The 12125-nt window shown below is 38.0% G+C and overlaps 2 protein-coding genes across 9 annotated transcripts in view; one reads left to right on the top strand and one right to left on the bottom strand.

Moving 5' to 3' along the window:
• Positions 1 to 9779, top strand: part of SLC3A1 (solute carrier family 3 member 1) — a 55388-nt gene extending 45609 nt beyond the window's left edge. The window contains exons 10-12 of the mRNA XM_081265070.1: positions 5022 to 5189; positions 6369 to 6485; positions 9167 to 9779. Of these exons, the coding sequence (XP_081121196.1) occupies positions 5022 to 5189; positions 6369 to 6485; positions 9167 to 9607 (726 nt within the window). The 3' untranslated portion in view covers positions 9608 to 9779. The remainder of the gene's footprint in view (positions 1 to 5021; positions 5190 to 6368; positions 6486 to 9166) is intronic.
• The window catches only part of PREPL (prolyl endopeptidase like), a 38153-nt gene continuing 32404 nt past the window's right edge, over positions 6377 to 12125 (bottom strand). For 4 of the 8 annotated variants that reach the window (XM_081265067.1, XM_081265065.1, XM_081265068.1 and 1 more), the window contains 3 exons: positions 11950 to 12073; positions 10934 to 11007; positions 9638 to 10566 (listed from right to left, as the gene is read on the bottom strand). In XM_081265067.1, the coding sequence (XP_081121193.1) occupies positions 10477 to 10566; positions 10934 to 11007; positions 11950 to 12073 (288 nt within the window). In that variant the 3' untranslated portion in view covers positions 9638 to 10476. Of the gene's footprint in view, positions 6513 to 9634; positions 10567 to 10933; positions 11008 to 11949; positions 12074 to 12125 lie in introns of those variants that run through there. The other 4 variants (XM_081265064.1, XM_081265063.1, XM_081265062.1 and 1 more) reach the window with 4 other exon arrangements.

The following is a 12125-nucleotide window of genomic DNA, read 5'->3' as shown; positions in this document are numbered from 1 at the left end:
ATCTTGCTATCGTGAATTGTGCTGCTATGAACATCGATGTAGCAGTGTCCCTGTAGCATGCTCTTGTTAGGTCTTTAGGGAATAGACCGAGAAGGGGAATAGCTGGGTCAAATGGTGGTTCCATTCCCAGCTTTCCAAGAAATCTCCATACTGCTTTCCAAATTGGCTGCACCATTTTGCAGTCCCACCAACAATGAACAAGTGTACCCATTTCCCCGCATCCTCGCCAGCACTTGTTGTTGTTGGACTTCTTAATGGCTGCCAATCTTACTGGAGTGAGATGGTATCTTAGGGTGGTTTTGATTTGCATTTCTCTGACTCCACAGCAACATTTTTTACTGATTATTTTTCTTATCACCAATGTATGGGCCATAGTTTTGCTTCTTTGCCAGTATTTTTGTTATTACAAACTGGACATTTAAAGGCATGTAATAGGGTAATTCTAGAAATCATGTTCTCCCCTCTGTGTTTGTTGTAGTTGTTACTCCTTTTTTTCTTTTCTTTCTTAGACTAATTCTGTATAGTCTGTTCTTTTTCCACGTTGCCAGGGAAATCTCTGCTTTGACAGTTAAGGAATGGAAAGATTTCTAGATGGAACTGATAAGTCTCCCTGTATTGCTGAAGGGCTGTGTGTGTGTTGGCATACTCTCAACATTTGGCAGTTGACAACTCTGCCTTAGTTGTCAATTTCTGATTGCACAGAGCCTCAAGGGTAGCCTAAAGTAAGAGATCAGAGCCTTGTCAGGTCTTCCTTGGATATCTGCACAGCCCTCAGCATGCACACAGGCCTGCCATTACTGTAGCCTCTTGGATTCCCAGGGATGTTGGAACTTTTGAAAGCCCCTCACGGACATCTCATTGTCAACTTTAATTTTTTTTTCTTTTTTTGCTCAGCTTCTGAGTAGCTTCAATTAGTAACACCATCACAGGCAGGTATAATGTTGAGTTTTTCTCAGCAATGCTCTGGGGATAGGGCTGTTGCTGTTTGCAAAGTCAGATCAGGCAAAGGAAACTAAATGTGGGCTGCCAGAAATTTATGAAGTAGGTTTCCTAAGGATGGAGATATTGGTGTACTTTAAACCTGTTTTGCCCTTTTAGTGGTGGCTAGGCTGCTGGTTTTCAGCTGTTTTATTGGCTATTAGTTTTGAAAGCCATCATGGATTTGAGGAAGGGTGTGTGAGATTAGGGAAGTGCAAATGCTACAAAGCTCACTGCTCCAAGATGCAATTATTTTTCTTGAATAAATTCATCTTGGATTGTTGTAGTCTTTCATGCTCTGTGTCTAGAAGACTTAAGAAATTACAGGGTTTGTTGTTAGAAGCTAAAGGAGTGAAAGGAGGGTTGGGGTCATGGCTCAGTGGCAGAGTACTTGCCTAGCATGTGTGAGGCACTGAGTTTGAGTCTCAGCACCGCATATAAATAAATAAAGGTCCACCACCAGCTTAATATATATATATATATATATATATATATATATATATATATATATATATATATATATATATATTTGTATTTTCTTAAAAGAGAGTAAAAGGATGGAGGCAAGAATTGACCTAATTTTCTGGCCATAAATTTATTTATTTATTTATTTATTTATTTATTTTATTGGTTGTTCACAACATTACAAAGCTCTTGACATATCATATTTCATACATTAGATTGAAGTGGGTTATGAACCCCCAATTTTACCCCAAATGCAGATTGCAGAATCACTTCGGTTACACATCCACAATTTTACATAATGCCCTATTAGTAATTGTTGTATTCTGCTACCTTTCCTATCCCCTACTATCCCCCCTCCCCTCCCCTCCCATCTTCTCTCTCTACCCCATCTACTGTAATTCATTTCTCTCCTTGTTTATTTTCCAATTCCCCTCACAACCTCTTATATGTAATTTTGTATAGCAATGAGGGTCTCCCTTCATTTCCATGCAATTTCCCTTTTCTCTCCCTTTCCCTCCCATCTCATGTCTCTGTTTAATGTTACTCTTTTCTTCCTACTCTTCCTCCCTGCTCTGTTCACAGTTGCTCTCATTATATCAAAGAAGACATTTGGTATTTGTTTTTTAGGGATTGGCTAGCTTCACTAAGCATAATCTGCTCTAGTGCCATCCATTTCCCTGCAAATTCTATGATTTTGTCATTTTTTTATTGCTGCATAGTACTCCATTGTGTATAGATGCCACATTTTTTTTTATCCATTCATTTATTGAAGGGCATCTAGGTTGGTTCCACAGTCTAGCTATTGTGAATTGTGCTGCTATGAACATCGATGTGGCAGTATCCCTGTAGCATGCTCTTTTAAGGTCTTCAGGGAATAGTCCGAGAAGGGCAATAGCAGGGTCAAATGGTGGTTCCATTCCCAGCTTTCCCAGGAATCTCCAAACTGCTTTCCAAATTGGCCGCACCAATTTTCGGTCCCACCAACAATGTACAAGTGTACCCTTTTCTCCACATCCTCGTCTGGCCATAAATTTAGAAAAATACTTCATATTGGCTTATAGAGTAGTATAATTATGAAAATTATTTTAATACATATAAAAAAGATTTTAACAGTCATTTCCTTTCTTCTTCTTCTTCTTCTTATTCATGGTGGTAGTGCTGGGGATTGAACCCAGGGCCTTGTGCATGTGTGGGAAACACTCTACTAACTGAGCTATATCCCCAGGCCTTTAATTCCTTTCTAAGATTCAAGTACAAAGGCTGGTTCTCCCTCATACTATAATTTGAATAAATGATGTAATTTCTCAGAGCTGGCTTCCTCATTTGTAAAATGGACATAGTGTTTGACAGCATGGTTGTGGAAAAGGAAGTAAGATAACATAGGTGTGAAAATGCTTTACGATACAGTAAGCGCTTTGCTTAGCACATGCATGAGATTTAAGTAGTGGGGTTATAGAAAAGAGTTTTAATTCGTATTTAAATAAGGAGTTACAGTATTACCTAGAGCATTTAGCACAGAAATATATATATAAAAATAGCAAACACCTTATAAAACTTTCTCTATATAAATTTATGTTGATTTACCTTTTTTTAAAAAATATTTTTATTAGCTATTGAAAGATCTTTATTAATTTGCTGATATGTGGTGCTGAGACTGAACCCAGTGCCTCACACATGCTAGGCAAGTGCTCTACCACTGAGCCACAACCCAGCCCATGTTGATTTACCTTTTAAAATTTATTTAAATAGTTCAAAAATGAAGACAGTAAAGGGATGTGTCAGAAGTCTACCATCTCTGGCCCTTTCCACCTTGTTTCCTTGTTCTGCTCTTTATGGAGGAAACACTTTTGTTTCCTGCGAGAGGCTTGTGGGAAGCCGGTGGTGGCAGTTGGGCTCTGAGGGTTTTTCCTGAGGAGCTGTTTTGTTTGGCCTGTGTGGTTCTAAAAATAAAGTTTGTTTCTTTTGACAAGTGGCTCCTGAATTGTGCCCAGCCAGACTGCGGCATTTGGTGGCCCGTACGGGGATCGAACCCGAGACCTTAATTTAAATTGGGTAAACAACTGTTGAGGATTGTTTTAATATGTGAACAAAAAAGGAGGTTAGGGGCTGGGGATGTGGCTCAAGCGGTAGCGCGCCCTCCTGGAATGCGTGCGGCCCGGGTTCGATCCTCCAGCACCACATACAAACAAAGATGTTGTGTCCGCCAATAACTAATAAATAAATAAATATTAAAAAAAGGAGGTTAACAGATCTGTTTATTTACTTTCACCTTTCCTTTTCATTATATTTAATAATTCTCTTCAAGATAATGTAAATTGTTAAGAAAATTGTTTTCTTTTAGTGCCTTCTGGAATGTTACATAATTTTTTCTTTAGCCATTATTGCCAGAATTCCTCTTCATCCCAGTGCCGGTGAAGACAAAGATAAAACCAATCTACAGCTTCTGCAATAGCCATCACTGAACTGCTTGCAGAACTTGCCTGGACTATGTATCACTTGTATGCATTGTGAATTCACCTGTATGCCTTGTGAACTATCTGTTGGTGCAGCAACTTGTGGTAGTGTTGTGGTATTTTTGATGATGATGTCATTGGTGGTACAATTTTTCCAAAAGGAGCCGTCAGTTGGCTTGGTGTATCTTCCTCCCTTCTGCTTGTCATGATCGTTAAGCTAAAATTTGGGGGCCAACAGAGGTGAGGCAAAGAACCTCACCCCCCTGCTGGTACAAAGACCTCTCCACAGGTGTGGCTGTATACTGGACCAGTAGTCAGTGACGGGTAAGATCCAACTGCAGTGGTACCAACCTAAGACAGGAGGCTGACGCCTTGAGGTCAGCTCATCCGATAATGGGTAAGGACCATATGTACTATTGGACAACCTAAGGCAGGCACGGTCCCTAAGCCACATGCTTGTTGTTTAAACAGAGGGGGAGATGTTGAGAGTCACAGCCAAAGGGGCCCCAGCAAACTTCCAGCTGCCAGCAAACTTTCAGACTGCCAGCTGATGATTGGCTCACAGCGGCCCCAGCAACATCTAGCTGATTGGCTCCTTTGCGGTGATGCTCATTGGGGGACTTCTTTGGCTCTGCCCACGCAACCCAGCCAATCGGCCTCAAGAGCAGGAGGATTGTGGGAGGTGGTGAGGCTTGTGTTTGTGTGAGAGGCTTGTGGGAAGCCGGTGGTGGCAGTTGGGCTCTGAGGGTTTTTCCTGAGGAGCTGTTTTGTTTGGCGTGTGTGGTTCTAAAAATAAAGTTCGTTTCTTTTGACAAGTGGCTCCTGAATTGTGCCCAGCCAGACTGCGGCAGTTTCCTGCCAATATTCTTATACAAATGTGAAAAAAATATGAATACGCATCCTCTAAGCACTATCTTATTTGCAGTGCCATTGTGAATTCTGACAGCACGTGGTTAGTTTTCAGTAGCCAAGAAGTAAATGGATCAGTTACACAGCAATCACTAAGCTAGGACTCAAATCTAGGCTTGCCTGCAACTACCTTTGGGCCCGGTGAACTGTGAAGTAGGGTAAGTCTTCCAGAAAACTGTATATAGAGCTGTGTTCTTAAAAATATCTGCTTTTCAGATTGGTGGACCAGACAGTAGCCGACTGACTTCTCGTCTGGGGAACCAGTATGTGAATATCATGAATATGCTTCTTTTCACACTCCCTGGAACTCCCATAACTTACTATGGAGAAGAAATAGGAATGGGAAATATTTTAGCCACAGATCTCAACGAAAACTATGATGCTGTAAGTTTAACACAATTGAATCATGCACCAGAGCAGTAAAATCAAGTCCTAGTCCTTTTGCTAAATCAGAGATTTTACTTTTCTATTCCATTGCGGCAAATCAGTTACTTCGCTTTTCTTTCTTTGTGGTTAGTAAGAATCATGAGCTTTCTTGTTTTGGGAGCTGTTTTCTGAGCTGCACAATTAAATTTATTGAGCAGAGTCAAGTAACATGCATTCTAAAAAAAGATTTCAAAAAAATTATTTTGGTAGCAGGGATTGAACCTAGTGGTGTTTAACCACTAAACCACACCACTCCCCTTTTTATTTTTTGAGATGGGGTCCAATTAAGTCATTTAGGGTCTTACTAAATTGCTGAGGCTGGCCTTGAATTTGTAATCCCCCTGCCTTAGCATCCTGAGTTGCTGATTATAGGTATGCAGCACCACACCTGGCAAGGAATCTGCATTTTAAAGATGTTTTCTAGCTGATTCTTAGACACCAGAGGCTTTATTTGGAATATTATTCATTTCCCTTTATCCAAAACATGGAAAGGTAGGAATATTTCTTCAATCTTTATTTGACCTGCTAGGTCTAATAACTGTTGTAGTCTTATATTATCCAGTGTTTAATCCAGAGCCTCACAGTTAGCTTTTCTTTAAGGATAAGGCTCTCATAATTGTGTTGCTGGCTAGATGACCAATACTGAACCTTTAATTTGTATGAGATCCTGTTCCTTAATACTTGGTTAAGGTAACACATCTTCTCTGTCAGCTTCAGGATTTGTTTTTGCTCATGGGCAATAATAAGGCTGGATAAATGAGTTCAGGCTTGCTTGTACCAGACAGTATTCTTGAATTTGCCACAACTTTACCACAGAGAACATAGCATGAATCCATAAGGACACATTTAAAAATCCCACATTTCTCATTTTTCAGAAAAAGCAGCAAAGATTCTAAGCATGTTAAGGTTTATTTATTATGGTCTATTCAATCTTAAGATATTATTAGGTATTTCCCAATTATGAGCTAAAACTCGTTTATGTATTGAATGTTAAAGCCTTTTCATTATGAATAATGAACATACACATTAGTTAAGAGCTTTAGGGAAGTAAAATTATTAGGTAACTCAGAAAGTACCAAAGTATCTTTCTTTTAATAACCTGACCATTGCTTTCTCTTCCTGGTCTCTTTAACACAGAATACCCTTCTCTCAAAGTCACCAATGCAGTGGGACAACAGTTCAAATGCTGGGTTTTCTGAAGGCAATCACACCTGGTTACCCACCAATTCAGATTACCATGTTGTGAATGTTGAGGTGAGTATCAGTGAAAATTTGTTGATTCTAGAAAAAAGAAATGAGTTTTTGTATTGACAACACAGTCATCCTGAGTGTGTCTAAAACCTTAACTGATACTCTTTAAATCTGTCAGAGACTTCCCTTGCAGGGACACAGAAAACCTTTAAAAATAAAGATATAGCAGGCAAATAGTAATAGAAAGCAAGCTTACAACTTAGCTGTCAAACAGCAAGCTGGGTGTGATGGCACATGTCTATAATCCCATTGATTCAGGAGGCTGAGGCATGAGGATCCCAACTTCTGAGGCCAGCCTTAGCAATTTAGTGAGGCCCTAGGCAACTTAGTAAGACCTTATTTCAAAATAAAATAAAAAATAAAAAGGGCAGGGATGTGGCTCAGTGGCTAAGTGCCCCTGGGTTCAATCCCCAGTACCAAACAAAAACAACTATATATAATTTATATATAAAACATATAAATGTATATTTATATATCCTATATATTATTTCTATATTTTAAATGTATTATTTAAATAAATACATATTTTTTTGAGTACAGGGGATTGAACCCTGGGGTACTTAACCACTGAGCCACATCCCCTGCCCTTTTTTTCTTCTTTCTGGTGCTGGGGATTGAACCCAGGGCAAAGCAAGCACTCTACCAATTGAGCTATGTTCTCAGCCCCCTTAGTACTTTTTTAAATATTTTATTTAGAGACAGCATCTCATTGGGTTGCTTAGGGCCTAGCTAAGTTGCTGAGGCTGACTGTGAACTTGTGATCCTCCTGCCTCAGCCTCATGAGCTGCTGGGATTATGCTCAGCCAAAAATGTATTTTTTAACCTAATCTTTCTATTCTTGAGCTTCATTTGCACACGTGCAAAATGAGAAATATGTAAGGATCTTGACTGAAGCATTGTTTGTAATAGCAGAATACTCTAGAATGATTTAAATATTTTATCAATAAAAAACCAGTTTAATCAATTATGGGACTAGTAGGTAGCTTTTAAAATGAGAATATGAGAATAGTTGCAGTGATCTGAGACCGTTTCTAATATGTATTAAATAGTATAGAAAGTAACATGCCACCAGTTATGTAAAGAAAAAAAGTCTACCTATGATTGCATAGGCACAGAATTATTTCATATGATACATTAAAAATGAAAGACTACAGTTAATAATGTCTGGGAGGGAAGCTCGGAAGCTAGGCAATAATGGAAGAAAACCTTTTCATTGTATACATTGGTCTTGTACTTGAGTTTTATACTGTGTGCATGCATTTCTCTAGTCAAATAATGAAGTTATGAAAAGCAGGTTTGGAAATATTTAATAGCAGACAAAATAGAATTCAATATGAAAAGCATTATGAGACAAAGGCAATCAATTTCCAAAAATTGAAAAACAATAACAGTCCACTAAAAATTATGAATCTTTATGTAACAGTAGCTTCAAAATATATAAAACAAATACTCTGAGAAATGCAAAGAGAAAATTGACAAATCCATAATTACAGGGAGATTTCAAATCAGATAAAAATAGTAGCTGACACTGAGCACTTCTTATGTGAGCGGCACTGAACTATGCTTTTCATGCATTACCTACAGCTACAGAAAATGTTAGTAATAACTTTGACAAGTCATATACATGTACCATAAATAACTTTTATACCTGATAAACAAAGAATACACTTTTCCCCCCAAAACACCCATGAGATATTAATTTAAGACACATAATAAGCACCCACTTCTAAACAACAATAACAACGGTAACCACCACCCCAGAAAACATGGCTGGCAAGAGTACAATGAAATGAACATTGTTGATTTGGCAACAGCTCTTATGAAGAATAATTTGGCATTATGTATCGGATGTCCATACTCTTTGACATAGTAATTATCTTGTAATCTATCCTAAATAAATATTCCTAAAAGTTGGGGGAGGGGAGTGAAATTATAAGAAAATATTGGAAATGCAAATATTAAGATGATATTTATGGAGGTTATATAATGATAGGAAAATGCTTAAAATGTTAAAGGGGAAAAAAGCAAGAAAAGTACATTGAATTATATATGTTTTATATAGTTGTAATATAAACCTCAATCTTTAATAGACTTATACTGCCTTTTACTGTTAAAAAAAATTTACATTAGCTAACTTTCACTTTAGGCAGATTTGTGTGTGTGTGAATGTGTAATTTTCTGTTCTATCATTAGTTATGCAAGAACCACATCTGCTGAAGCTACAATGATCTCTGCACAGTAGCAACTTACGTGATCCCACGAGAGGATAAATAAGCCCTAATTCATCAGAAGTTCTAAATCCATGGCCTTAATGGCTTTTTTTTCTCTCCCAGGCGTTTGGCAGTTATAATACAGATAGAGAAACTTCATTTAGGCAAGTTCAGTATCATTAACTTAGACATGGACATTTGTTCGGGAATCTTGAGTGGAGTCAAAGTGTTTCTGCAAGAGTTCTAAGATGGAGCACAGCAGCAGCTCCCAGTTAAGCTCAAAACCTGAATTTTGCAATTTTGATTGGCTTTTATATAAACTATTCTTATGTACTTATTCATGCTTATAATTTGGCAGTTATTTTAAGGGAAAAATAAAGCAAGTTTTGGGGGAAATAATTCCTTTAGATAATAAAATATTTTAAAAAATTATTGTAATCAACCATTTATGTAAGTGTTCTTTTTAAAAAATAGGTCCAAAAGACTCAGCCCAGTTCAGCCTTGAAATTATATCAAGAATTAAGTCTACTTCATTCCAATGAGTTGCTCTTCAGCAGGGGCTGGTTTTGCCTTTTGAGGAATGACAGTCACTCTGTTGTGTACACAAGAGAGCTGGATGGCATAGACAAAGTCTTTATTGTGGTTCTGAATTTCGGAGAATCAACACAGCTAAATCTACAGGAAATGATTTCAGGTCTTCCTACAAGATTGAGAATAAAATTAAGTACCAATTCTACCTCCAAAGGCAGTGAAGTTGAAACACATGGCATTTTTCTGGAGAAGGGAGATGGAGTCATCCTGGAACACAACACGAAGAACCTCCTTCATCACCAAACTGCTTTTAGAGATAAATGCTTTGTTTCCAATCGAGCATGCTATTCTAGTGCGTTAAACATATTGTACAGCTTATGTTAGGAATCTCTATGAAAGAGATGGGGACACTGGTATTTGGTTGTGTTGTAACTTCATGTATAGCATGCTGCTGGGTAAACTTCATCTAATTCTTAAGATATTTTGGTAGCTTGAATGTAACTACTTTAGGAAAGGTTCTCAAATGTTTGAAATAATAATAAAATGTTTAAAAGAAGATTGTTGCTTGTAGAAACTTTTAACTTTGAGATAACATTGATAAGCAATGATTAGAACACTGTCAATCCTAAGATTATTTGAAAGCTCTAAAGCATTTAAATGACAAGAATGTTTAGCTTTTTTATTAAAATGTATTCAAAGAAACTAGAAGAAAGATTCAATGTCCTAATGTCTATAAATATTCACTAACAAAGAGGAAGGACATCGATTTGTAAACTGTTCAAAGAAAATCCTAGTAAAATAGATAAGAACAAAGTACTGATTGGAAGGGAGGCCTGGGATTCTACAGCCTCCACTCTTTTCCTCATTCTTTTTAGAAGTGGTTGGACACAATACCTTTATTTTATTTATTTATTATTTTTATGTGGTGCTGAGGATGGAACCCAGGGCCTCACACGTGCTAGATGAGCACTCTACCGCTGAGCCACAACACCAGCCCCTTCCTCATTCTTTTCTCCATGTCTTTTTAAGGAACATGGTTTAAACTGCTTTCCCTATGCTAACAGGCATGTACACCAGTGGAAGAGAACAGTATAGCAATTTTAATACAGACTTCGCAAAATCTGGATGGAGAAGCAACTTTAAAAAAAAAATCACTTAGTAACTTAAAATCTCACTTTTGCTAATAACCCAATTTGGAAATAAGACTATGAAATATTTCAGTGTGTTTCCAATTCCCCGTTGAATGTAACATTTCAAAATTTCAGGTATTTCTTAAGATCCTCGAAAACACTGGTGCTGTCAAGTCCAAGTTCCTCATATAGGAATTTAATCTGGGCTGTAATCTAAAAGAAACACATTTTAATATTAGATAGAAGGATTTTGTGGTAAAATTCCAGTGTTGTGATTCTTTCTTGGTTTATCCATCTTCACCTAACCCTCAAGCCAGCAATTTATGGCAGGGATACTTCTATTTGGGATGGAGACAAAGGCTTCCAATGATCAGGATTCAATTACCTTCTTTAACAGAGCTCCTTTATCAAGTACAGGAGAGAACCTTTTCTCTTGCTTGACTGTGACCCACCCTCCCCTCCTGGGTCTCAGCTAGACCTGACACTTATGAAGTAGCTCTGTCATAAACCCTGTTATAACCACTGAAAACTCTGAATATATACTTCTCTGTGACCAACTGAGAAGGGCTATAGAACATACCTTTTTGTGAGAATCTTCAATCACATGATTTCCTCCAGGCTGAATATCTAAAATAATATTGGGGGCCTGATAGCCTGAAAGAGTTAACACATCAAACAATTAGGAAGTCTTTAGAAGATTGAGACACATTTCTTTTTTTCTTTTTTTTGTACCAGGGATTGAACCCAGGGTGTTTAACTGCTGAGCCACATCCCCAGCCCTTTTGTCTATTTTATTTAGAGCCAGGATCTTGCTGAGTTGCTTAGGGCCTCACTAAGTTTCTGAGGCTGGCTTTGAAGTCACGATCCCCCTGTCCCAGCCTCCCAAGCCACTGGGATTACAGACTGGTGAGACCCATTTCTTCTCTTTTCTTTTAAGTACTTTATTCAAATAATAGTAAAGGAATAAGGGCAAGACCACCATAACCACCACCAAAGAGAGGGGAGGGGCAAGCAGCAGAAGACAAGTTTCTGAACGAGGGCAAATGGGAAAAGACCCAGTGGCTAAGATAGCTGGATGGAGGGGCCGTGCACCATATGGAGAAAGATGTGACTGAGGAGGGAGTCAGCAGCTCTGTGAAACTGGAGAGACACTGACTTATAGGTAGGTTTCCTTGGCATTCAATTTCAAGGCAAAAAGGAAAAGTTCTTATTTAATAAAAATGAAAAGAACCATCTAGAAGAAACTAAACAGCTGAAGCTCCAAAGCAAAACCTTTGGGCACTGAAGCTCCAAAGCAAAACTCTCAGAATCTTTCACAGATTCCCAAGAATAATATCTCAGTGGATATCTTTAAATGAATAAATGATTGCATGAGAGTACATTTCTAAGTTCCAGTTGATATTTAAATTTACTTTTTCTTTTTGTCCTTTGAAAAGAGGTGAGGCTATTATTACACTTTAGCTGTGTAATCAACAGAAAAAAAATGATTTGTCCTCAATCATGGTCTGATGATTTGGTTTGAAGCTTGAGATGTACTCTGTATGTTAAGGGTTCTAGTCCATCTAGCCACATTCCCTAGGTCCTGGAGTCTCCTACCTTCACCTGTGTCCTTAGTATGCTCCATGACGGCTTCCTTCAGTTTCTCAGTATAGTTAACAATTCCTTTCAGAGGTACACGTTCATCGTTTTCATAAGCTGTGATGTGAATTGAAGGATAATGCTAAAAGAAAATACATGTATGAAGAGTTCACATTACTCCTATGGTCTCTTCC

The sequence above is a fragment of the Spermophilus citellus genome (genome assembly GCF_964194105.1).
Source record: "Spermophilus citellus genome assembly, chromosome: 13".
Taxonomy (NCBI): domain Eukaryota; kingdom Metazoa; phylum Chordata; class Mammalia; order Rodentia; family Sciuridae; genus Spermophilus; species Spermophilus citellus.
Note: the sequence above shows the minus strand (reverse complement) of the source record. Positions and strands in the feature narration are given on the sequence as shown.